The 27,748-nt window shown below is 41.7% G+C and overlaps 1 protein-coding gene across 3 annotated transcripts; it reads right to left on the bottom strand.

The window, feature by feature from the left end:
* Window positions 1-39: 39 nt before the first annotated feature.
* KDM3A (lysine demethylase 3A) lies at window positions 40-25,852 on the bottom strand. 3 transcript variants are annotated; one of them, XM_015862629.2, is made up of 26 exons: window positions 25,746-25,852; window positions 25,065-25,257; window positions 22,592-22,747; window positions 20,511-20,621; window positions 19,501-19,603; window positions 18,474-18,598; window positions 17,912-17,984; window positions 17,739-17,827; window positions 15,198-15,349; window positions 13,620-14,152; window positions 12,266-12,467; window positions 10,257-10,471; window positions 8,491-8,643; window positions 8,271-8,366; window positions 7,810-7,937; window positions 6,221-6,407; window positions 5,783-5,952; window positions 4,927-5,163; window positions 4,338-4,509; window positions 3,911-4,001; window positions 3,644-3,774; window positions 2,925-3,044; window positions 2,671-2,810; window positions 1,274-1,450; window positions 1,057-1,191; window positions 40-909 (listed from the first exon to the last, which is right to left on the bottom strand). In XM_015862629.2, exons 2-26 carry the CDS (start codon window positions 25,233-25,235, stop codon window positions 829-831), a joined length of 3,948 nt encoding a protein of 1,315 aa, XP_015718115.1. In that variant the 5' UTR covers window positions 25,236-25,257; window positions 25,746-25,852; the 3' UTR covers window positions 40-828. The 3 variants fall into 3 exon arrangements, with proteins under 3 accessions (XP_015718115.1, XP_015718116.1, XP_015718114.1); XM_015862630.2 differs by lacking the exon at window positions 25,746-25,852 and having other exon boundaries at window positions 2,671-2,807; window positions 25,065-25,579; XM_015862628.2 differs by lacking the exon at window positions 25,746-25,852 and having other exon boundaries at window positions 25,065-25,578.
* Window positions 25,853-27,748: the final 1,896 nt, after the last annotated feature.

The following is a 27,748-nucleotide window of genomic DNA, read 5'->3' as shown; positions in this document are numbered from 1 at the left end:
AAGGCTGCAATCGGATCGCTGAATTAAATACACCAAAGCTTTCAGATACTTTAAAAAACCTCTATATGAACAATATGATACACAATTTACTTCTGCATTTCAAAGCACTGCATCAAATCAACCGCTTTTTTAAAGAGTCAACTGAAGAAGCCGGGCAAGGAACAGTATCTGAAATAGAAGAATTTTATGTAGACCATTCAGTGTTAAAAACCAGAGAATCAAACGTAAGTTCAAATTAAAGATCGCTTTCAAACAGAAGACATTTGATTAAAAGTTTCTTTTAACATTTAGAAATTTAAATACATTTACCTAAAGATGGTTAATCTCCATCTCTATGTTACTATACAATAGCTTAAAGCTACTTTTAAATGCTAGTTCTATGTTAATGTGAAGTTACAGAACCGCATTCTTAGTTAACGTAAGTTGGTTATTAGTTGGGTGACTCCGTATTTCCTCCCACCCCAAAATATGTTTTAAAAACTGGAGCTTTACAACATCTCAGATAATAGTTTTCAAATGAGTAGTTTGGAATAATTCCCGACAGTTCTAGAGGAGGTATTTTGTACAGTTTGGAGAGCAACTCCATATAAAGTTCTATTGCAACTGAGCATTCACAGTATGCCACAGTCCATACATATTACTACATATACATCTCAGGTTTGTAAACATTGGAAGAATACACAGAACATAGTACCACGATCCTCTGGTACTGCTGAAAGGAAGATGAGGTAACATTCATATAATCTCAAAGTCCACAGAGGTCCTGACTGAGTAGTTAAAACAGCTGCCAACGCTTCTGTTTCATAGTGTGTGTTAAGGCTTTCTACTTTATGATCTGCTAAGGCTGGATTCGTTAGCTCTCAATATCCCGACTGCATCTTTAACAGCGTGGTATATGACATTCTTCACCTAGGAAGGAAAGAAAAGTAATGTAATCCAAACATGAAAGGTTGTACGGATGGATAAATCTTCAGGGCTTTGGTGAGGGCTTTTGTTTGTGTTTTTTTTTTAATGGGAGAAAAGGAACAGGCTTCTCTTTGAGCACTGGAAACGTACCTGCAATTTATCTTCGTGGTTTGTATGCGTATGTGACAGATATCTAAATTCCTGAGTGAGCCAGAAGCAATGCTTGACGTGCTCTGGGGATACAAAGTCTTCTGCAACTTTAATACAACTGTACAAATTATGAACCTGGAGAGAACAAACAAGCATTAGCCACACATGCAAAGTCTGCCCAAGTGGTCAGGCTGCAAACAGTGCCCCCGGTCCTTGCCTGGTGCGGAGCTCCTGCTGGAATGAAAACTACATCTCCTAGAAACTGTACAATAGCCCAGCCTTGAACTCCATACTCCTGGTGAAGGCGTTTTCTTAGAGATCGGTCCAAGTACCAACTTTGATCGTGAATGGGATCGTGATCTACAGGATTTTCTTGACCTTGTTCTTCAGCAACCTGAAAAATCAGGGAAAGAGACTCATTACAACACACCGGTCCTACAGGATAATCAAGACGTGCATGTGGTGTTGCATATGCAAGCATTCCACATAAAGCAGCTTGTGCCACATGATCAGAGACAGGAGTTACATGCAAGATTTGGATTCTTTATTCAGTTCCTGTTCGTCAAGGCTACATCATCTCTCATTTCCACTTGCTTCACAAACATGCTGCAAAGGTGGATATGGCACATTAAAATCATTCCAATTTACATAGGAAAGAAGAAACGGGGTCAAGTGACTCATGTTCACAACAGGAATCTCTCATAGAGGTGAGATCATTTCTCTTACGCTACTCTAACATGTAACTGGACAAAACATCCTGGGTGCCAAATGCAGCAGGTGCCTGCCCTGAGGCCTCCACTGCTCTGCGTGCTTGCTGACCAGAACAGTCTGCTAACAAGAGCTCCAGAAGTTACCAGGCAGGGAGGCATGAGGACTTCATAAAGGAAAACTGAGGGGCAGGAGAATCAGACCAGATGTCTGAATCTTAAGAGTTAGTTTGGAAGGAGATGAATGTCTTGGTTCTACCCTGAGAAAAGCTGCTGAAAGTCTTATAACTGCAGGCACGTATGCCACAAGAGACTAAGAATCAATTCATCAATGCTTATAAAATTCACTAGCAAGTTTTACCAGATACAGTATTAACAAAAAACAAATCTTAACCAAATTGGCTGTAGCTCCTCCAAGCTGCTGTTTAAGACAGTAGCCAGGCTGAGAAGGCCAACAGTTGTTCAGACCATCCCATTTATCCCTTTTAAATACCAAAATTTTCACTTCCAATGCAAAGTAGTTCCGGAATTGAGACTACCAGGAATTCTTGACCACCTGCGGTAAATAGTGAAAGGGGCCCTTTTTGATGTGGTATCACCTCTTTCCTTTCTCAGACCCCTTCCCTCCCATGAAAGCTACTTGGAAAACCTTCATTTCTCCCTCCATCCAAACCTGAAAGCTATGGAAAGAAACACATGGTGTAGGAACATGAAAGAAGTGAGACTTCATAAACCGCAACTGACCTTTCCAAAGACCATCTCATGCACATTTTTAAGGGTTTAGTTTAAGACTAAACTGACTTTCTGTTGAAAATGGGACAGGAAGAAGGTGAAAAACAACCCCTAAGGATTTGTATTTAGAAGTCTGCATCAACAGTAAAGGTGTTTTTGAGATGGAACAGCCCACCTTTTTAAGGAACTCCCGGATCTTCTCTGTATCCTTAGCAGCATAGATGTGCCACAGAGCTCCGGGTTTCTCTCGACTTTCAGTAAAACGTTTAATTGTCAGCTCATCAGAATCACCATCTTGTATGGTCTTCAGTACTTCTGGTAAGAGTAAACACAAGCAGTTACTCTACAAAGACCTTCCCACCAACCACATTTGGAACATGTTTTTTTTGGAGGGAAATAGTTCCTCCAGCACAAGAGAAGAAACTTCACCTTCTTCTTGATCAGCCTGGCCTTTGGGGATCCCCACATACACCATAACGTTAGCTGCATCAGACACATCCAAGTGGAGATTTGTTGTGCCGTATTTCCTATCTTCCGGTGTTATTAAGCCTGAAAAAAAAAAAGCACCCACAACATTAGTGAGATAAAGAGAAATCAGCTGCTCCTCTAAGCAGAACTATCTGAAAAGCCCAGACAGCTTTTACTTTTATCAGCCAATTCTTCCAGGCAGCAGTTTCCTTTTATCCTAGGACTTCACAGGGTCTCCTTTGTATCATCCCAACTGTTAAGTTTACAAGCTAACAACCACCTCAAGTCTGCACCTACACCCTGACTGTATGACACACAAAAACCATGTTACTGTTACCAGATGGTTTCTGCAGCAGTTTGAATAAAGAACTCTCAGCAACAGTTTCTACTTCACAGCATTTGCAAGTCAGGATCTCTTTACTTGCCATGACCAGGATTAAAGTTTGAAGCATCCTCTGAGTGACAACTTATCACAGGAAGAATCTACTTTTATGTTTTCAAAGTAAGCTTTGATTCAAAGGCAGCTGGATGGGGCTGTGAGCAACCTTGTCTAGAGGAAGGTGGTCCCTGCCCATAGCAGGGGGTTGGAACTAGATGACCTCAAAGGTCCCTTCCAAGCCAAACCATTTTGTGATTCAAATACATGGGCAGAACGATCTATAGTATGACAAATTCCTTACCATAGGCATTGTACATCTTAGGGCCCAAATCTGGTCGTACAAAGTAGTTGGGAAGTCGAGAGGCAAGGTTGAGCTTTCCACCTCTCCTCGTGTACTCTGGCAGTGGAATATTTTTCATCAAATCATCAAACCTAAAGAAATACAGCACAGTTCAGTGTTAGGTCATGCGATCAACAGCTTTTGATGAAGCAGGTGTCAAAATGTAACAGTATTCCTACAGCTTATTCTTTAGTAAGCACAGCACACAGTTTCTTTGTAAATCCATACCGAGAAGGCATCATATCTCTGAAATCTTCTCCCGGAGGCCAATCTTTAAGCTTCAACACCATTGGCTCTCCTTCTTCTGTTCTCAGGCGACCTATTGTCAAATGTTAACATGTCTTAGTTTATAAGAGCTTGTACAACTCATAATGCAAATAATCATGAAATCTTGATATTCTTTTATAGCCATGTTTGGCCTGTAACTATTCACACAGAACTGAAGACACGCAGGTCACTTGATGCCACAGTCAGGTATCACTGCCCTGAGAAACATGCTGTAACAGTACAGAGTAAGGCAGACACTGTCCACAAAGACAAAGCCTGGAGCATCTTTTATTCTGCTCCATGCTGCTCAAGGATGGCAATGTCAAGCTAGAGTAAGATTATCATTGTTTAATATTATACCCATTGTAAAGAAATTCACGTTGCTTACTTGAAATATCTTCAAACCCATCCCAGAAATCCCCCACAGTAGCGCCAGTGATGATTTCATTGGTCCTGCAGTTAACCAGGTCTACTTCCTGTTGGCCAAACTCTTTCCTGAAGGACTCAGGTCTCCAGAGGTCTGCGTTTAATTTGTGATGTACTCCTGACACCATTACGGGCTGTAAGGAAGAAGATACCCCAAAGGATTATTAAACATCAAAAATCTTAATTCTAACCACCCATAAGATGCACCAAACATTTAAACACGGGCACTCTGCAAACATCCCATTTTATAGCACAAACATTCTGCCATACAGGAATTAGACCAAACATTTGATCATTCTTTATTTCAAGTTCCAAAGCAGCACTTTCTTTTTAAACAGAGAGCCATAAGCTCAGCACTGTATTTGGAAACTGATTTTAGTTATATATAACATATATATAATGTATGTCCTTTTATCTAAGGATTACAATGTTCAGGTATTAAATCTTACAGAGTTTCAGGGTTGCTTATGGTTGCAGTGAGTTTGCACCTGCCTTTCAAGTAAGAGATCAAAGCACACAATGTGAAAATGGTAAGAGGAGATGTTCACTACCTGTCCCTGCTTCCAGCACTCTCTGAAGACGTTCCAATTACTTTCATTGTTGGGATCTTGAAGACACAGTAAGCGGTTATCACATAACCAGTAGTGAGGTGTATCAAAGCCCATTATTGTAGGCTTTATAGTCAGTCCTTGTGGCTTCTTAGGCATGTCTGTAACGGTTCTGTTTTGCACCAGGGAAGCAAAAATGTCGTCAAGGATTTTGGGTGTGCTCTTGAGTCCATTGTCTGTCTGGTTTATTAAAAAAAAGGAGAAAGAAGAAAAAAAAGTTGGTGTGTTTTTCTGTCAGCATCCTCTGCAATTCAAAGAGGATGTATTTAATATTCTGAATGCCACTGAATGCTGCATGGAGGAAGACTTTCTCTATATCAAAGAACTGGGATTCAGCTTCATTGAGGAACCCCAAGGACAATATTTCACCCCATCTCTTTGGGGTTGTATCTGTAAGAGCAGTTTTAAGCCCAGGAACATCTGAAGTTCATACCAGGTACAAGCCAGTCAGTCACCCACTGCAGAAGGAGGTTTAGATCCTTCTATAAGCCCCTTAATGGCTCTTTTAAACTATTTAACTTAAAGGAGATGCCAATCAATGCACCTGCCAGTCATTATGCTGAGTAAATTTGTCAGCTTCATCACCTGCCTCCCAGCCCTTTACTCAAGCAAGGCTTGCATGAAGCACTATTAAACTACTGTTCTAAAAAGCACCACAAGAGACACTGAATTAAACCCTTCCCTCTCCACCCCCCAAAGGAAAACAAAATATTGGCTACTATGACAAATGCCCGTGGCAGCTGATCACAGCTACAGAACAGCAGCCTAAGCCTGGTATCAACTCAGAGATGTCACATACCTTTCCTCCAGAAGAATTTAGGAGATTCCGCAGGAAACCTGTGTTGTTGTTGCTCACAGGCGTTAGTATTGCACTGTTGAATGTCTGCAGGGCTGCAGTAGGCTTAGCTAAGCTAGGGAGTGTCTGAAGAGGTTTGTTCTCATTCTTGGAAATGGGCACGAGGAGTTTCTCTGCAATGAAGAAGAAAAAGGAGTAGAAGAAAAAGGAGTAATCTGAACTACAACAAACATCCTTAAAATAAAATCCAAATCAAAGGAGATACTCGCATATATTTATATGCACATACATATGTACATGCAATATGCATGTGCTCTGCAATATAAGCATTGAACAACATTCCAGTAGTCAGACTGTGTCATTCTCAAAGATATTGCTGGGACATGTTTTTCTAATAAACAGCCACAGAAAGGTTTGCTTTTCACTTTTTCCTCTACATACCTTTGTTTTCTTTATTCACGTTTCCACTTGTTATATTTGACAGCCAACTTAACGAAGGAGAAATATTTACTGAAGCAGTTTGTTTACTCCCAGCTGCTGGTTTGACAGGAGGATCGTGCGGAGGGACCTGTGGGCTCAGGACTAAGTTGTTTTGCTGAAGGCTGGTCCTCTCTCCAGGTACCAGGTTCTGAAAAACAAAGTGAGAACCTGATTAAATATAAACACAGCACTCAAGAAGGGGAAAACAAACGTTCTTTCGAAACGGAACAAAATTATGAGTTGCCCTCCTTTAAATAACCTCATCACCACAAGAGGTCAGCATTGCATCTTCATACTGAAAAGAGATCCAGGAGAAACCACAACTTCCCAACTTCAAGAGTTTAGGGAGTCCATCTCTCTTCACGATAAGCAAAGAAAGCTGAGTTTCAGTACAATTTCAGTAGCTGCTTCTTGCTATTCTATTAATAGATTAACATAGAATGGCCTGGATTGAAAAGGACCACAAAGATCATCCAGTTTCAGTTCCCCCCAAGTCTATGTGCCCAACTATCCAAAAAGAAATTGTTATATGCATTTATTACTGCTACATTCTTTATTTCACATCTTAGTGACTACTGACGCTTGGTAAGAATTCTGAACATGACATAATACAAAAAGTCTCAAGATTACTTAAGTTATTCTCACTGTGTCACAATATAAAACAAAAATTTCTCATTTTACAGAGGGAGAGGCATAGAGGACACTGAGAAACAGAAGACCCAAGCTAGATCAGTCATATGCTAACTTGAAATACATAACCACATTCCTTGCTCTTCATACTTCATGATATTCTACACCTCTTACATGGATTACCAGCCAAAAACCAAGCTAAGCCTGCTACTTGGACTCAAAACAAGTTTATGAATAAGCATATATAAAAAAACACACATTTCTTGTAATGCTTCAAAAATAGGCCATTAATTTGTATATATTTTGGAAAGTAAAAAAAAAAAAAAAAAGTACTACATCTAATTACAAATCACCTTCCACAAAATGAAAGCCTTCTTAATCTTCCCATAGCAATTAAGATGAGTTACTGAAATTAAATCACCGAGATAACCCAAACTTTACGGTGTTTCTCTGCTTGTTAACAAGCTTCCTACCAGGAACACAGATAAAGTAATGCTTATCCATACTGCTCCAGTCCTTACCACTTCATCCATATTCAGCTCTTTCATACATTCCAGTACTTTCCTACACTGCTTATTCTTATTCTTTTAGGTGCTGCACATATTACACCCCCAGGACACAAGGGCTAGGCCTGCACTCCCAGCCATTACCCCATCTCTGTTGTTAAGACTCTAAGTCCTCTCAAGTCTAATCTTATGTTTTTACATAGCGAAGCCAATAGGCCCACATACAAACTCACTAACATTTGTCAAGAATAAGTTGCTCATCAAGTTACTAGCTGTTAAAAAAACATCAAACAAAAACCCAGCAGTGGTTTGGACTGATGTGCTTGTGACAATGGCTTCAAAAATGGGTAGACTAAGGGAAAAATATGGGTGTTTCAGCTACACAAACAGCAGTGAGAGACAATACAGCAATACCTGTTTTGAATCCTCCTTTAGAGTTGGCTTTGACAGCGCCTTGAACTGCTTATTTGCACAGGGGCAGTTTGCCTTTATTCCCCATTTTGTTCTTACAGAGTGAACAATGTCACCGACATCATAGAGAGCTGAAGGAAAAAAAAGTAATTAATGAGCTTGCTGAGTGTTCTAATTAAACAAGAAGTTGTGTATACTACTCAGCTAAACAATAGCCAAGTAACAGCTCATCTCTAAACACAACATTTTGCTACTACTTAGTAAAGGTCAGGATAATGAAACAAGTAGTAAGCACACAGGCTGTTCCACTTTATGAACTTAAACATGTTGACAATAGAACTAAACTTTGGTTAACCTTAAAACTACAAGAAAAAAGAAGCCACTTAGTACAATGCCAACAGCACAGAAAAGACAGCAAAAGGCTACAGCTTTCCTTCAGTCTCCCAATCAAATACTTAAAATACCTCTTCCAGGAATTATTTGTGTAGGCATTAGATTCTCTGGTTCGTGCTCCTGCCCCTTCACGCATTTAAACCATGAGAAAGTATCCGAGTCATCATCTGTAAAACAAAGATGATGAACAAAGCCATTACTTCATTTTTCCTCAGCTGTAAACTGTATGGTCAGCTCCAAACACAGGCTCTTCGCACTCTCCCTTAGCCTGAAGCAGCAACATGCACTCACCTTCACAGATGCCTTTTTTCCTCATCCTGTAGCAATCGACACACACGCCAAAGCCGCACTTAGAGCAGACCCAGTGAAGGTTGAAGATTGTGGTGTCACACACATCACACATCTCTCGAACTCCACGAACTGCACGTTTCCAGGCTACTTGTCCTGTGGTAATTGACACGATAGAACAGCTGTTAGTTTTAAAGAGAAATTAAACGCTGAATCCTTTGATACAAGAAAGGCTCAGTCTTGTTCTCTACCAGAACTCCCAAACCGAGCCTCTGCAGTCAGGTTCAGAAGAAGTACATTCAGAACAAACTAAACTATTCTCCTGTGCAGCACTATTAGTCCTGATATGCACCTGGCCACATTAACACGCACACCTGTTGACATTCCCTTAAGTAGAAATTCCACAGCTGTCCTAAAAAATCCTTAAGTTGCTATTAGCAAGCAAGACTTAACATTGAGCATGCTGCAGTCAGCTTGCATTTGTTACCTGCTCTTCCTTTTCAGTAAGTGTTCTACATGTTACAGTTGTGCATCAGACCTTCTCACAATAGTTACATGCTCAGTTATTCTTATTTGTGCAAGTGACCACTGCTGTTCAGGTTATCACATACCCATAATATATCGTCTCCTCACTTTTCAAGTCACTTTCCCAAATCATCTTCCCCATTACAACTGCCTCCCTTCAGGCTCTACCTAATACAGTCTCACTCAAAGGACTTCTTTAGCACTAGCCCCTCTTTTGCTAAACAGCAGCAAATTCCTTCTATACAGTCACTCCTCCTGCCTCACACCTGGGGGTCCAGAAAGAAGGAGCTCACCAAGATACTCTACAGAGAGCAAAAACATCCCAACACCACTCCCCAAGGAGGGCTGCCTGACCAAACTTATGTTTTGGCAGAGGTCAGTTTGTCAGAGCCAGAGCTCCTAGGAAAAAGTGTAACTTGAACTGAACTCTGCCAAGAAAAGCTTAACACAGCTTCAACTCTAGGTCGTAATACCCAGAACGCAGAAGACATTGGGCAGACACCTTTCTAAGCCGTATTGCTTCTGTCACATAGTTACAACCCAACACTAAACCACCATTATCTTAAGATCCATTTCATTATAAGAAGCAATCGTGCAATTTCACAATGCTTCCCATTTAGTGGATCGTGTTCAGTTGCAGCTAAAAACCTGCATTTACCATGCAAGGTTCGCCCTGTTGGCACTGATGGAGCTCCTCAGTCAGTTATCCCCTCAGTAACACCTCTCTGGCCAAACTCCAGCAGGGCTTCTTGAAAGAGGCCTACTGCAAAGTGACCCTATGCTTTTGGGTGGAGGGAAAGAAACATTTCTTCACTGACTTTACAGGTAGCGTTGGGTCTGGTACACAAATAAGAGCAAAAACAATCTACCAAAATCAAGAGGAAAGCATAATTTTATGTACGTAATAAAAATAGATGGCAGGCAGCTGCCTGTTATTTTAGCTTCTTCTCCTCTTTTAAGACACTCCATTCACAAGAGAAATGCACTTTCCCTTCAACAGCGAATGTAACTATAAACTGAGAATTATTCTGACAGACATGAAAGAATTATGTCCCCTTCCATAAAGAAAGAGCTGTTAAAACTGGTTCATGCTAGATCTTCACCTTCCTCTGAGAATAGAGGGCAACGCTGAAGACTTCAATGACATTTCCAAATGCTTACAACTCATTTTCACACAAGTCAAAAGCTTAAAGTTTCACATGGAGTTATTAAGGTAGGAGTGATTTAATACAAATTGATCTTACTGTGTGGTTCAATTGTAGACATAACTTCCTTTTCAGATATTACCAGCTGACAAAAGTGGTCTCCGATGTTGGCCAGGATATACTTCGCTGTGTCCAGATCCAGGCCTACAACATTCTTGGCTAAAGGCAGCCACAAGCTGATAGCCTCAGGGTCATACTTATTGGGAGTTAAGAAGCCTTCCTCACGCAGTATCCCATGCTTATTGAACTGCAGCCTGTGAAACGAGCAGGGAAGAAAGAACCATGAACTAATGAGACATCTGAGGTGATATTTCCACCTATGTGTCAATGCCTATACTGCAAATACGTGCAACATACATCAATAGTCAAAACAATGGTTGCAGAGGACATGGCTAAACATATTTGTCATAAATATTAGCCATACTTACCATTAGTAAGGCTTTTTAAACAGGCTCTGTGTTGTTTTGGGTTGAGATAGTGAGGTACATTTCCTAAAGACTTTTCTATTCATGCAAAAATTATCAGGTTAACATTGTCTGAAAATTGTATATCTATTAAGGATCATATGCAGAGAAAGTGACAATAAAAGCTCCACCTTGAACAAACTGCAGCTCACAACAGACATCAGAACATAAATACATTGTATTCTCAAGTAGCATTTAAGAAGCAACTCATTAGGAAGCAGTTGCCAATAAGATTTTAAGAACCAATACAGTTCCTACAGCAAAGCTTGAAGAAGACATGCCCTGGAGCAATTCTAGTAGTCTGCAGGAGACAAGCATTGTTAGTAGCTTATTAAATGAGAAAAGTTAGAGTTACATTCACATTTTCAGGAACCTTTTTACCAAGCACTATAGAGAGAAGTTAACATACAATAACAACACACGCTCACAACACCACTGTGAGCAGCAGTGTTGGCAACCACTGTAACAGAGCACAGTGATTTGCAGACTCTGAAGATTTCACATTCAATAAACAAGGATAGTTCCACTGGCACTGACTTGTAAACCAAAGGACTCAGGCATTCTGATGCTTGTCTCAACTAATGTCATACCTACCCCACAGCACACAAACATCTGGACCAAACAGCTTATGGAAAAGTTTATGCTACTCCAACACAGAAGAAAGGATGTGTTAAAAACTGTCAGACCACAGCATTTGACAACATCCACCCTGGGTATATAGATATGTTTCAAGTAGCACTTCAAAACCTTCTCTGAAATGGTTCTTTATTTGTCTTAAGAAGAGGAAAATATCCAGGGACGCTGACTGTTCAGCTTGAGATCAGGCTCATAGGAACACAGGGGATCTGAAGCTGCAGATCAGGGTTGGAACATGCCAACAGCGCCCAGCACTCACTGTGCTTAACTCAAAGTCCTCCTGCCTGCCCTCTTTGAAATCCACTAATTACACTGATGACAGAAATGGCACAACGCTCAAGTATAAGGCAAAATAAAAAGATGAAGCAACACAACCAACTATTGCTTTGCCCACTGCTGTTTTAGTCCTCTAGTTTGAAAGCCCACGGTCACTTGTAACTGAAGAATATGTCTAACATTTCACACTTCTAACTGCTAAATGCTGAGAGACATGGAGTCTAACATCCAGTACTATCAAGCTGAAGCATTCAAGCTATACTCAAGTTATCCCAGCTGGCATTCAGCCCAGAACAGCAAAATAAACACCTCAAAGTTCTGCCAAAATATTTTCTACTCAAAAGAAGCAGTTATAAAATTTTTTAAGTGCTAGAAAAACACAGGGAACTTCTCATTGGTTGGGAATACTGGGCTTATGGTTAGGAATACCAGGGTTATGGCTTGATAGCTACACACTGACATCCAGCAGTTTTAAAGCAGAGATTTACATAAGGCTGCATTGAGCAAAAAGCTGGTTTTCATCTGGCCTGGAATAAGAAGATAAATGCTGTAGCTAATAGTGAGAATCCAACAGCACTCCTTCCAGAAAAGAGGTCAGATATCCAATTCCAACAAACTGTTATTCACATTTAAAGAATACCAAGGTCTGCATACACTCAATATTGTTCTTACCTTCTAAAGTGAAAGAATCGACAAAAGACAGTGGAATCCTTCTCGCCTTTGTTCTTTCGATAGCTGTCCAAGCGGCATTCCCTGCATTTATGCAAGTGAGGTGCAATGTTATTGCAGGACCCATCCTGTACAAATGCTTCTCCACTCTGCTGCAGCTTCTTCACTTTAGAAGCGTCTGCTAAAATGGACTTGCGAACTATTACTGTAAGGAAGAGCAGTGAGGATTACACAAGCTGTACTAATCAGTTTGTTATATAAATATGCAAGCAAACATCTTCAAGTAAGAAACAACCTGACAACTTTTCTTACGTGTTCCCCATTACGTTACAAGAAATTAGCTGTAAAATATTTGCAGTCAGCAGGAACTTCCTGAAGCCATTGTCCCATTGGAGGCACAGTCAAGGGACCCACATTTATTTAACAGCTGCATTCACCTTTCCACAGCAGACTTTTGAAGCAGTGCCTGCTTTCACTGAAAGCACTTCAAGTATCAAGGCTTGAGAACCTGGCTGTGGAGTTGACCAGGGCATGCATTGGAAGTAATGAAGTGAGAAGTACAAACAAGCTCTTCTTTAGCCTGTTTCTCCCACACAAAGTGCAATGGATTTCAGCATCTTACTACAACAGACAGCGAGCATCTCTCTTCCTCCCACACCGAATGTGAAGCCTAGCAGGGCTCAGTGATTGCTTGGCTGGCCATTCATCCAAGCCAGTTACAGAACAGCACATGGTAGCCCAAGACCAAGCAACATGAGTTTGAAAACAAAGAGATGGGTGTGTAGGGAGAGCCCTAGAACCCAGAACAATCAGCTACACTGTCTGATGCACAGCACAGACACACCATCAGGAGTCCAGCTCCGTAAATAACTGCAGCGCTCCCCATTCTGCCCCATATAGAAAACTCAAAGAGCTCAGCAAGTGGAACTGGGCCATAGATAACACAGAAACAAGGCAGTTCTTTAATGTTGTTTGAGAACAATTATTGAATGAAAGTCCTTCTTGATTAAAGCTCCATTGAGAACAACACCCATCTCTCATAACACATTTTTAGCTGCAGCCCTCGATTTCATAAAGCAGTCTCATTACACCATTAGTATCTGCCTTCCAAACCAAACCTTGCACGTGTAACCTGTTAAGCCATTCTATCCCTGCACGCTTCATAACAATTGTTTGTTCTCCCCATCTAGCAAGGAAAGCACCTTTCTCAATTTTACCCCTAAATGACTTACATTGCAGATCACTCTCCAATAAAATTGAAATAGCTATTTTTGTCAGTGTTACAAATAATGTACTTGCACTACATTACACAGAAACAAGGATACCTTCAAGCGACAAGAAGTTAAAAAACACCCACCATTATCCTGGATCTTGGTACTCCCACTCCAAAAGCTTTCGTTTTCATTTCTCCTAATAAAAAACTCCATGTCTGCATGTTCATCCACCTTGTTTCCTTTTTGGCTGTTACAACCAACATGTGATTTAGCTCCAGCCTCAGTAAAAGGGAGAAGGTGAGCATCTGATGTTGAGGGCCTACAATCTAAAGTCCTCTGTAGATCAGAGCTATTGACTCTTGGTATTGCTATGGAAGAGTTAAGATGTTGCAATGGTTTTGCAGAAATACACTCTTTTGGAAAGTTTGTTGCAGGCTTCAGAAGAGGTTCGCTTATATTTTTGGGGCTGGTTTCTTTTCCATTAGTTGAATCACTCAAAGATGAAGATCTCGAAGATATCAGAGAGGTATATTTACCATTTTGATCGTTAACATTTTGTGTTTGTTCTTTAGGTATATATGTCACTTTAGGAAAGAGCGTCAGATTTTCCTTCAATGGTTTTGTTCCAGCATTAAGACAAGAAGGATGGACTTCTGGTACACTTCGTCTACACGTGCTGAAAGACAACAGAAAATACTTTGACAAGGGCGTCAGGCAAACCAAGGCACCAGTTTCTCAACACTAATCACATTTAAATCTTGAAATTTAATCCAGGACCTCTGATATTTGTGCAAAGCTCAACAGGTTTGTGTTCGATTTTTTCCTTTCATTATTCTAAGTCCTGTTACCAAATGCTCAAGTTCTATCTACCTGTAGATCCACTCCAGTTTAGCTACGGTAGCTATTCCACTACTTCCACAACTAAAGTTACTTTATCATTTTTAACATGTAACAGCTAAATAACCAAGTGCCTTCCATTTGCATGTCACACTCAGGAAACTTCAGCAGGGACAGTGGTCCTGGGGGGCACTACAGCTACACTGAGACAGTAAAACTGCTCCTGCACAAGAAGATCAGATGAGAAGTCATGCTTTCTGCAAACCAATATCACTTCTTGCAAAGCTAATACACAACACTTACTCTTCCTACCACGCCACTTCTACTATACATGTTAATCTTTGTGATAGAGCTGTAGGCACAGGTACAACATTCTAACCTTTAAATACTGCTAGATGAGGAAACTGCAGCTCACACTTAGGAAAATGTTACATCACAGCACAGTTCTCAGACTTGGTCTGGTTGGAAAATGAAATAAAGCAACTTGTATTTGAGACATTCACCTGGTTGAAAAATGCCTTGACAACATGATTCCTAGAGTTTGTTTTATAATGGAAATGCAGATCAGCTCAAACTTGTGCAAGTTTAGAGTGGCAAACTCAGTACTGGAAGATTTTAAGTCTAGTGGGACATCTACCTGGCTTCTAAAAGTAACAAACAAGATTAAGGCCAACATAAACTGGCATGGAACAAAAATACAATGGAGGACCCATACTTAATCTACAAGCAGCTAGACTACAGGACACCTGTCTGAAGCTGTTCCAGTGTTGCAAAAGATATGAATTACTGCACATCCTTAAAAAACAAACTATGTTTATTCTGCTACAAACTTGAGTTACTTCTGAAAGAATAAAAGTTCACAAATGTATGAATTGATTTCTTACCCCTGAGGAGTTTCTGCACCAAGATTGGGAGGAGAGTTAGCTGGCAGGGGCAAGCCTTGATGCCTTTGGTCTTTATTAGCAGGAGTACAACCCAGCAATGCTTCACCAAACACAGTTGGTACTGAGTGCACATGTCCCTGGCTCTGAGAAACCTGCAAGGGAGATTTTAACAGTTAAGAACACTGAGAACATCACCATCAAAATAAATACCACATTGCAAGGTTAAGTTTAAAAAGAGAAGTACATTAAAGCTCTTCTCAGCATGCTTAAAAGCTTAAAGGCCATTTTGTACTCAGTCCATTAGATGGAAATAACTTAAGAGTGTCCTTTTAAATCTCAGAGGTTCAGCAAAACACTGTTCCTGCTAATTCATTCCCTCATCCTCATTCCTTCAACTTCTATTACAAATTTAAGGGTGGGGTATGGGTGTAACAGAATGGCCTGGGTTGAAAAGGACCACAATGATCATCCAGTCCCAACCCCCTGCTATGTGCAGGGTCACCAACCAGCAGACCAGGCTGCCCAGAGCCACATCCAGCCTGGCCTTGAATGTATCCAGGAATGGGGCATCCACAGCCTCCTTGGACAACCTGTTCCAGTATGTTACCACCCTCCAGGTGAAAAACTTCCTCCCGATATCCAACCTAAACCGTCCCTGTCTCAGTTTAAAACCATCCTCCCTTATCCTATCACTATCCATCCTAGTAAACAGCCATTCCTCCTCCTGTTTATATGCTCCCTTCAAGTACTATAAGTCCACAGTGAGGTCTCAATGAACCTCAATGACCAAGATGAAAACTGTGAAGGTAGTCTGACAATATTACCAAAAATCTGTATGCGAACTTCCCTGAAGTGGGGAAATATATACACACATATACACACCAGGATTCCACAAAGAGTTAAGTGAAAAAATCCTGTGCAGATTAAGTCACCCAATTTATAAATCTACAATTCTTTTAGAAATACGTCAGGAATACTAAAATCAGCAAGTCTTTCAAAACAGTAGTTTTCCATGGGGCTCCCTCCCCAGCTCTGACATCCATATTCCACTCCCACATCCTCAACTTACTGCTGCAAATCACACAACGGACTCATTATCATCAACTCTGAAGTAGTTCCTTTCTGCTTTGGTATAACGCAGCTGTCAGACATAGAAACAAGTTCACAGAAAACCCCTGGAATTTATTAACTCTACATCAGAAATCGCATACTAAGTTTGTTTCTTTAATATAGAAGAAGGCTATAGCTTCAGCTGACCAACCCCACAATCACATCCCTTCCACTGAAGACCAAGAATCAGCTTTTCTTCTTTAATAGAGAGTGCGCTCACTTGTCACTATTTAGTTGCAAGACATTTCCCAAAGAGTACAAAGATCACAAAGGAACACACTTTGGAAGGCAGACCAGAAAACTACAACTAAATAAATAACTGCTTTATTTAACAAAAAAACAAGCCGTGAGTTCAGATCGTGGTAACTCTTTTGCAGCACGTTTGGAGTATGAAATAAAGACTGGCTTTGTCTACACCAAGCAAACTGCTCAGTAAGCAAATATGCAGAAAGCCAAAGAATGGCAAATTGAATGCTTGAAAGACACTAAAGGTACTCAAGCATGAGTTCTGTAGTGGAGTACAATTACAGCATGTGAGCTACTTTTGCTGCACACTTTTCCTCATCAGTAAATACAGGATGGATCACTTTCCATAGAGGAATCTTGTCTCTTACTTGTTACCTCCTGCTGCTCCCCCTGTGAAGCTGTTACAGATTTCTATTAATGATACCCAGACATCAACCAAACCCAGACAGTTGACACAGCACAGAGCTGAGCACACAGAAGCTAAGAATCAAAATTGACAACAAGTGATCCCCTACTACCCGAAAGATTCTACAAGGTCTTCCATAGCCATATCTAAAATACAATTTTGGACTGAAACACTCAGACAAAATTACAGGTTAAGTTAGGAGTTCTGTGGCCAAGCCACTCTTCTTCCATTTACATTTCTATACTTAAGTTACCCAGATCTTCTTTTGGCCCATCAAGAGGTTTTTTTTTAGAACTCCCAGATCACTCACAAAAGAAAGAAACATAGACATGTAAGTACTAGAAGAGCAGCCACATTCCCTCTTGGTACCTCGAACCCTCAGAGCATGCAAGTGTAGGCACAGGTTTGGGGTTTAAGAATAAAACAGTTAAAAGAATGAACATGAAAAACAAAAGTTATGCACTCGAGAACCACCCTGTGTTTAATCATACTACAGAGTACATGACTAGGCAGGCTGACACTTAAGCACAAGGAAGGGGCAAAAAAACAGTTAAAGAAAAGGAAAAACCTGAACTTCAAGGCTTACTAACAAGTTCTCTGATTACCACAAGGCAAGATACTTTACCCGTGCCTAGACAAGTTTCAATAAACTCAACACATCCTCCAAGGGATTATGTTTATTATTTAACTTTTCCACTTAATCCTTATTTAAGACTGTTCTGAGAAGTTACGTGACTGTGTTATGTAACACAGCTGTACATAATGCAGTAAGGCATTACCTCAGGAGAAGACTTTGTGTGTTTGGCATCAACGCTTCCACTATTTTCTGATGGTTTCCTTTTCACACCCCCAATTCTCTTGGATTTATCTGGAATAGAAGGTGATCACCATTAGCCTGTTTTAGCACAAGAATGTTACTTGTCTCTGCAGAACAAACAATAACAGCTCTTACCACATTTTCCATTATTGTCATATATTATTTCCACATGAATTAACTCCGGATCAAGAGTTTTTAAAGCTGGAATCTTGAAAAGGAACAAAAAATATACAGAGCCAGTTAGAGATGGAAGTTATAGTTTGAATGCGTTTATTTTAGATGCTGTGGTATAGATGAAGCTTAAATACTTGACTTTTGGATTCTACAAACATCAGGCTAAATTTGACAATGCACAGTGATGACAGTGCTATTGCTTGAAAGAACGTGTGTAAGCTGGTGTTTCAGAGCACTGCCTGCACAGCAAAGGACAAAGGATCACATGTTTATCTTGCTCTTCACATAAAACTACCATGTCTCCTTTCTTTTGTGTGATAGCCACTTATTTGACAGCTGTGCCAGCAGCATGAAGTAGCACAAAAACATTCTGGAGTAACCAAAGCCACCGCACTATAGTGACTTCCACTTTGTTTTAGCTTAATGTATTAAGAAGAGAATTTAAAACAATACTGATGGCATAAACAAAAGGTTGCGCCCTTGACTCATCTCTGTTTGTAAACCCACATCAGCTGGTTCTTACCTCCTGACAGTTGACTTCTAGAGTTCTTGTAGCAGGGTTACCATTTACAACAACTGCTGTGAACCACTGGGTAGATGGATCCAGGCTATAAATTCTAATTTTTGAACCAATTATATTTTTTCCACCTTAGAAAACAGAGGAAAAAAAAACAAAAAAAAACAGTAAACAAATAAAAACATCCAACATGCCTCAGAATGAAGGTGCATGAAGACCATCACATTATCCATGTTCCAACATGAACTAACCAACAGTACTGTACGGTAGATGCAAGTAAAAACAAACCGAGATCTTAAAGACAACTTCCACATCACTGAGGGGGAAAAAAAGCCACAATAAAACTAAGTCCCAAGTATCTGTTGCCTTTGGATAGGTCAATTAAGCTTTGTGGAGCATCAGACATTGCAGCTGGAGACAAGTCTGACCTCCAAATTTCAAATAGTGAGACAAGTCAATAGATGAGGAAATCAAAATTTATTTATTGGATGTGGAAATTTCTCCTCTTTAAAGCGCTGCAAATGAGGACTCTAAACTGTAATACTTTCCTTGCCATATAAGCATATGCAAGAAGTGCCTTCCAAGTAGATGACTAAAAAGATGCTTGCATGAACCAGTAAGAAAGAACATGGCCAACAAAACCAAACCCAACAACTTAAACTAGACTAAAAGATCAGTCTCTATGAAAAGCTTTTGAAGTTTGGGAAAGAAGAAAGAAAGAAATCAAGCCACTTGAAAACAACAAACAGTGCCCACTAATTCACTTCAGCAGGAATTGCTGCACATTTGATATATCTCCCACAAGAGTGAGGTCATCTATCCACATCTAAATTCTACACTCATTCCTACAACGGAAATACCCAATAGTGGAATTTCCATATTGCTTCAATGTCCTACATTCGTTCCTCCAACATGAAGACCAATCTTTTTTAAACTAAAACAGATTACTACAGTTTATACCATCAACACAAAGGTTTCCCTTTTGTCTTCGTTACTTATTGGCAGATCTTTCTGCTGCAGAGCACGCTCATACCTTGAACCAAGCGTGTTTCATCCAGGTGTTTCTTAACTAAAGCTTGAATTTCTTCATTGACAGTTTGATCATCCTTCAGAGGAAGCCTGGAACTTTCCACATCCTATTTAGAAGCACAATATGTAAGTTAGTATTGAGGGTAATGCTTCTTATTAACAAGAAATCATGAGTAAATACTCATAAGCTAACAGTCAAAGAACTGCTATTTAAGATGCCAGAAAAGCAGCTATCTCCCCTGCAGTACTGAGATGAGGCTCCCATGTAACAAATCTGTAACTTAAATGTAAGTGATTCCTGTGCTAGTTTCTCAGAATATGATCTATTTGCTGATTGTCAACGGGTCCAAGTAGTTGAATATTAACAATGGCACTATCAGCACTCTCGGTGTGGGATATCTATAATTCATCTCATTCATGCTGTTTATAGGTCTTTAGAGCAGCTTTCTACAACAGGTTAAGTCCTTTATCAGCTGCAGATACTATTCCTCAAAATGCCTTACCAGCCAGTCACCTGGGGCCATTGTTTCAATCTGTTTCTGCCTTATTTCCACTAACAAGTTCTCCTCTGGGTGCTCAATAGAGGTATTATAATTCAACCATCCCATTTACATCCTGCCTGCTTCCACAGTTGTTTAGGATTAGAAATCATGTGTTTCCATTAAGCAGTAAGACTTATTCCAGGCATGTCTGCAATTCCTTTCACAGCCATAGCAGTCACGTCCACAAGACAAAAGGAACTATTCCATGCTAACCCCCTATCATCAACATGATGCAAGTGCTGTCACCTGAGCTGAATGGCTGCCATAACACACTCCCTCATGCAGCTGCCTTAAATGCCTGTGTCCTGGACACGCACATTACATTCAGAACTGATAATTAACAGTTATGGCAATAGATACCTTCTCCAAGTTTTCACTGCAAGTCTGCATTTAGGATACATTAACTTCAGATATCTTAAATACCAAGACAAAGAGATTTATATTCTATTTTTATAATGCCATATAAAGTTACCTGAATGGGCGTCAAAAGGTCTTTAGAAAGAAAAACACATTTCTCTTCACCAAGGTAGCGTATTGAAACCATTGGTCCCAAACCAGCTTTGTCCACTAAGGATTTGTAAGTCTAGAAAAGTGATAAACATTTTCTTAGAAGCAGAGTAAGGTCTCATTTCTCATATTCATTTTAATTCAAAGAAATTTAGTTTTACATCTTTTCCTGCTTAGATCTCACATCTCTGCAAGGCAGAGCTGGGGAATAACCAGCAAATCAATGCCAGCTTGCTGCAGGGCTCACATTTAAGTTCTCAAAGCTCACACAACATTGACAGAGTACTCAAGTCTTAATTTAGGCATATGTGACAATTTAAATAGCCTCATAGTTATCACACTGCTTTGGTACAACCATGTCCTCAGGTACACCAAAGGCTTTGAAAGCAGCCATGAAACAACCATCTCCTTTGAAAAGCTTCTGTACTTTTCTTAACGTGTGCAAGGTTAAGCTCTGTCTAGCCTTCAGTTAACAGCCCTTGAGCGGATACATCAGAGGCAGCAAGAGCAGCTCCTTGTGCAGAAGGTACATTTACACATCATTTAAGAAGGAAAAAGAAAAAAGTTAGTTCTGATAAAGAACATGTGGAGTTCCTAAACTAACTCACTAATCACTCACTAAATCACTAAAAGTGATTTTCTTCATTTTTGCTGCCTTCAATTCAGTTCAGATAGCACTGCCAAAGGGGCTGCAGCATCAGAAGCAGAAGAGTTGTTCCAGGAGCAACTGAGCAGCACAAGAGTTTTACAGAACTATTCCACTCTCAGTAAGACACTCTACCATGTACTCGATTCAACTGCTCCAATCAAGATTCATTGAAATCAATCCCCTTTTTGTGATTTGCACCTCTTGTGATTCTTTCATTCTTTCCTTGTCTAGTGAGAAAGGGAGGAAAAAAACCCTTGCAAAGGCAAGTTCCAATGTTGTGTTTTACTTTATTCTATGTTGCTCCTACAATGAGCTTCTGACACGCACGTGGCATGAACTAACCCTTTAAATACATCGATGAAGGAAACCTCACACATAAAACAAAGGTGAGTATCCAGTCAGAACAGTTTAGATGTATGGAAATAAGCAGGTCTTCAGAATGTCCTATCAGGAAATCTATTAGTAGACATACTAATACTGCGAGGCAAAGAAAAGAATAACAAGGAGTCATTATCCCACTTCCTCTCCCAGTGTTTAGCTCTACTTCCAACTAATGTCTGCTCAGATTGGCTCTGCTTAAGAAGACAAACCTCAGCTAAAACAGCAACACAAGTTACACTACACACTCTTAACTTTGCTAGGGATGAGGTATTAAATATGGACTACAACTTTAGTGTAATTGAAGTTGGGCAGATCTTCACCCTTGTTTAGTTCACAACTACTTCTATGTAGCAATATCCAAAGCAGTCAAGTAAAACTACACTGCTGGAATACATTAACCAAGAAAAATTCTTTTCACCTCCACTGGCTGATCTGCATAACCAGCCATGCACGGCAGCTGCGGGAAGCTTAGATTTCTGGCTTGGACAGTGTAGCTTTAGTTTTTATGCACATAAAAACACTGATCTCACAAGTGATCAGTGGCAGTCAGCCATTATGTAAGGGTTATTCAAATTACTTTTGTCTTAGATCAGAAATCACTCAAGAATTAACAGTACTTGATGCAAAGTAAAGCAATGATTTAAGACAAACATGTAGGTTATCCTTACAGATCTGTTCTTTGTCATTTCTCTCTCTATTCTTAACCATGATTCCATGAAACACGAAGTTACAGGGAGAAGGGATTCACTCTCTACAGAATAGTAATTTGGGAGGGTAGTAACATCATAAAAGTTCATCCTCGTACCCCTAGACAAAACAAACCAACTTAAAAACGCTTACAAGCTCTGCACTAAGCTTCAGTCTCTGCATGTTACATGTAAGGCTTTACAACACAAGAAATTACTTGAGAAATTCACACTTGTAACAGGCACAACTATCCCTAGAAGATAGAAGAGCAGAAGTAAGCAACTATCCCTAGAAGAAGGAAGAGAGAGTAAGGCCAGCCGTGTACTTACCATTGCAGGCCACTGGACAGGTGATATAGAACCACCATGAGATCTTCTTTCTGCCAATACCAGCTTTTGCTCCACGAGGAATACTTTCATTCTGGGGCTGTAGACTTCTATCCATCTTCTTTTTTCCCATGACTCATCATCAAATTCTACACAAATCTACAGATAGGGAGTAAAGCAAAAGAGTGACTAATCTCCTGAATGCTCAGGCACACACAAGGTAGAAATGATAAGCAATTTCTTCTAAATAAAAGCACGAGTGTTGCCTTTCTGTCATACAATTAAGCCATCACTAAGGCATCCTGGATTGATTTAGTATTTTATCAGCGTAGTCAACATCAACTGGTTTGTCATCATTAGTGTCACATAAAGCATTAATATTCCTATTAACTCCACAACCTTCCCATCCATAACAGCTGATCAAGTTCAGGTAACAGTGTTAGTTCTGCCACCCGTATTTACAGTCAGGGGAAAAAAGCAAAGAACCAAGGAGTGAATCCTGCAGTCGTTTCCACAAACTATAATTCAGAGAACTCAAAGCCAACCTGTTTTTCCAGACATGTTTTACAAGCAAGTCCCAAAGAATAACTTCAGCAATTTAACTGAGAGCACAAGTGAGAACATGCCACTGAAGGGCATCAAATAATAGCGTGAAGAAGGGCATTTCCTGCCTGCTTTTAACGAATCTCTGTTTACCTCTACGAATCTCTGAAGCATAGATACGAAGTGCTCAAGAGGAAAGAGGCTGTCACTGCATGTCAAAAACAAGGAGAGTCTGACCAATGTCAAGAGCGGCATCACTGTCCTTTCATAACATCAAATGATTGATGAGAATAAACCTACAGAGATAAACCCCCACCTGGCTAAAGGAATTTAGGTACAGCACCTTCAGAAGTACATGGCCCTGCTTCCATCAAGCATCACTACCTTAAATACATCATCTAAGTGGTTTACAAGTATAACTGTGTATAGAGACTTCCCCTTTTGCCTCTTCTCTTACAGGGAAGCTAAACAAGTAGAAGCCTAAACAAGTAGAAGCGTGCACTCCAAAGGGCATTATCACACCCGGGAGTTGTAAGACTAATGGGCACAGAAATGAATTTACTCGTTTTCAAGTTCATAGAAGCAGTGAAAGAGATAAGTAAACAGCACAACTCCCAGAACCAGAATGGCTTGTTTTGCTTGCAGAATGAATACTGCACAAACAGGAAAAGGCAACTGAGAAAACCTATTCAGAAGTTATTAACCATCCTCCATTTCTGCACATTAATGCTTCCTAATGCTCAATGAGAAGCAAGATTGTCTATTTCCACTCCTTTAGATACTTCTATTCAATCCAGCGCTACTTTGGGTCTTCCCATACAGTCCTCTACCACGGGGCTGCAATAGGAGAAAGGCAGCAGCGTGTATTTTTTGCTACCAAATGTTCTTCATGGCTCCATCAGTTACTTCACAACTTCTTTAACACTCTGAATGGAGAACACACAAAGTTAATCACTAGGAAGGAGCAGAACCGCCACTGACTCCATGGCACACAGTGAAGCATTAAAGACCCCAGCAGCAGCTGCCCCTCCTCCAAGTCCCAGAGAAGGTCCTTAAGAGCTTCCTGCAGCAATTCCTCCTCACCCCAATCAGGGGACAACCATCCATAGGGAAAGCTCCATTGCAGATACATGACAAGCTCAGCCACCACAAACCTGGAGGTCTCCACAATACAACCCTAAGTCTGGGCATTCAAGAGTTAGAAACACAAAGGTTGACTCGTTTGGAAAAGAGCAAGTGTTTCCCTGCCTAAGTCCCTTGAAGAAACAACAGTAACACAAGATTCTCTTATTGTAAAGGAGTCCAGGGCCAAACAGTTTGTATCCTACAGCAATGATTCAGGCACGGTTGGATAGTTTTCCTGGCTACAGTTGACAAAGGGGCCCCTTGAGAGCTTCAAGTTGTCAAACTCTCCCGGTTCCCACCCTTACCATGGAGTTAATGAGTTACACAAAGCCTGCGGTAACTGATGGTGCCATCAGCAACCATTAATGAGAAGCAGCCGCCATGCAAGAAGAGCATGAGGTGCCTCCAAAGCCACGTGTGGATTTCATACATCTACACGGAGCAAAAACACCCAATAAATAAATAAAGAAAGAAGTATTTGGGTTCCGTAAGTAACTCCAGCCTGGAGGGAAATCAAATCGTTTCCAGCTGACGATGTCTTAAATCACGGCTGGGAAATGGACAGAGATAAAGGCCAAGGAAACCAGGCACGATGCTGGATACAAGTTGTCACCACGCAAATCAACACGAGTTGGAGAGAACTTCCGGCAACAGCAGAGCACTAATACAAGGCCTTCAGCCAGAGATACACACCTTCCAAGCAGGTCAGTGAGCAAAACTCATTAAGTAGGGCTCATCAAAACATGCATACGAGGTACAAAGTATACACGTACACAGACACTGTTGGCCCCTCAGAGACCCCCATTACCTTCAGGTCCGGTTTGGAGATATCAGTGTGGGAGACAGCCCGGATCCTGCCCGCCTGCCACGGCCATTCCGCCACGCGTTCCGTGTCCCACGGCCCGTCGTCTTCCCCGACCAGGCTCAGGAATCGCTTCCCAACCAGCAGCGACCAGCTCCCCTCGAGCCTCAGGACCATTTTACCTCATCGGGAGGCCTCCCTCAAGGGCGGGCGGGACAACAAGGCGGCTTTAAGGCCCAGCGAGAGGCTCGTTCCCCAACCCGCCTTGTACCACACGGATCCCCTCACAGAATCACAGAATGAGCCGGGTTGGAAGGGACCTTATGTAGTTCCAACCCCCCTGCCTGGCAGGGCCACCAAACATACACCTTTACTAGATCAGGTTGCCCAGGGCCCCGTCCAACCTGGTCTTGAACACCTCCAAGGAGGTGGGGCTGTGCCCACGGGGCTGTTAATTATCGCTCCAGCAGGAGGGCAGCAATACCCTGCAATGCCCAGCAATACCCTGCAATGCCCTTTGTTCCAGCAGCCGAGCGGGCGGCAGCTGAAGAGGCGGCCGGGCCGAGCGCCTTCCGGTGCCTCAACCCAACACCTCCCCCCCCCCACACACAACACAAACAACACCGAACCTCCCCCACCCCTCCTCCCCCCCTCCCCCTCCCCTTCCAGCCCTACCCCCTCTCTCACCTGCTGCCCCCCGCCCCTCAGCCCTCCCCCCCCTTCCTCCACACGTCGCCCCGGTCCCGATAACGCTCCGCTTCCCGTCCGCCCCCGGCAGCAGCCGCTGCGCCCAGCGCTGTGCGCACACCCCCCTCAGCCAACCCCCGCCGCTCCCTCTTTCTCTCCTATTGGTTCTTAAGCCTCGAAGGGGCGGGGCTAACGGCGAGCCTGCCGCTGTGATTGGTCAGGAGAGGCGGCGTCCGCGCCCGTTGGCCTGGCCTCGAAATGTTAGTTGAGCTTATGGCGGTTAAATAAAGGGATATCCTTCCGCCGAGCTGTAAGTGAAAGAGTCCCTCGAGCCGCCCGCGTTCACAAATAACCCAAAGATGGGGCTAAAGGGGGAAACAAACATCGTTGAGGCCGTGACGCGCCATGACGTTTGTACTGCTGCCTCAGGCGGGATGAAAAATAAGCGCTAAGTGTCGTCTGCGGGGTCGGCGGAAGGATCCGCGGGAGTCAAAACGAGTGAAGCGGCCGCTTATACGTGCGATCCTCGGCGTACTCACATAAAGCACAGGGGGGAGGGCGCTTCTGCGCATGCGCGCAGCGACCAGGCGCACCTGCGGGGGCGCTGCGGGCTGCCTTCTGCGCATGCGCACTCGGCGCGGGGCCTGCCACCTGCTCGGGGGCCGCGTCTGCGCATGCGCACGGGAGTCGGCCATGCTGAGGCGAGGTGGGCATGGCCGCCATCTTGTCTGTCAGCTTGGGGTGGGAGAAAGAGCTGGTTCCTGTGTGACAAAGAGATGGATGTTTGGAGAAATAACGTGGTCTAGAGGTTCCTTGAGGGTTTGGGAAGATTTTTGAGGTGTTTTAGTTGTAGTTGAGGTGGTTTATGTAAGTGTATCTAGAAGCAAATGGCTTCTGCTGCCTCAGATCCCTCATTCCTGTCATGGCAGACCTGTATGTTCCTATGAAAGGCTGTGGCCAAAGTCTAAAAACCAAGCAGTTAAACTGAGAAAATGATAAAGAGCAAAACATCTTCTCAAGATGGAGCTGCTTGTGCTGAGTTGTTTTGTTGCTCATTTTCTAATAGATTTTTCTACCAGTTTGCTGTGGGACCCCTCACTAAGTTCTTACCTCCTGTTACATTTAAACACATTCATCTGCAAAACCCAAAGGGATAAGAATTCCTTGCTCATCATGAGGGAGCTCCCATCCTTGGCACAAGAGAAATCAGGCAGCACAGGTGCATCAGTAGCTCTAAGACCTCTACGGATTGTTAAGGTTGGACAAAGACCACAACGATCCCCTGGTTCAACCATCAAGGAGATGAACCTAGAGCTAAGTCACATTTCCAGCAGGTGAAACAAAAGTGGATAATATAAATTGAGTCTAATTGATAAATAACTACGTGTAGCCTGGAGGAATGTCCATTTACAGTTATTGAAATGAAGAACAAGCAAGTTTGCTTTACGGAGTTAAAAGCAGCTTTAGATATTTAGCCTGTGGACCAGCCCTACAAAGTGCAACTCATGATACAAGACTCTATGAAGTAAGTAAGTTTAAGCTAACAAATTACTTGTTTTGTTATTGTAGCAGTGGCTGTACAATGTATCCTATGTCACACTGCCTGTTTTGTACTCTTATTTGTAACACTTTGTTTTTATACATGGAAAACACTTTGCCTCAGAGGTTGACTGATAAATACATTCAGGAAGAGCAGTGGTAGGCACTAAAGATACAGTAATCTTAGTCGGTACAATGGATCTAATTATTGGTAGGTTACCGGTAGGCCAATTGTAGAATTCTATGCCAGCAACACAATGAAGAAAAACCTTAAGGAGGGATTTGAAAGACAGCAAAGTGGGTTTGTGAATGGCCTGCTCCCAAAGAGTAACGTGATGTTTCTCAAAGGTGGTTGTTCAAACAAGGAAACGTAATAGCTTTGGTAGGATACCAGCCTAGAGGACCAAGGGTAAAAGAGAAAGGACTGTTTAGTAGCTATGGTGAGTGACATACTTACCTTGGAT

Source organism: Coturnix japonica, chromosome 4 (genome assembly GCF_001577835.2).
Source record: "Coturnix japonica isolate 7356 chromosome 4, Coturnix japonica 2.1, whole genome shotgun sequence".
Lineage (NCBI taxonomy): Eukaryota > Metazoa > Chordata > Aves > Galliformes > Phasianidae > Coturnix > Coturnix japonica.
Note: the sequence above shows the minus strand (reverse complement) of the source record. Positions and strands in the feature narration are given on the sequence as shown.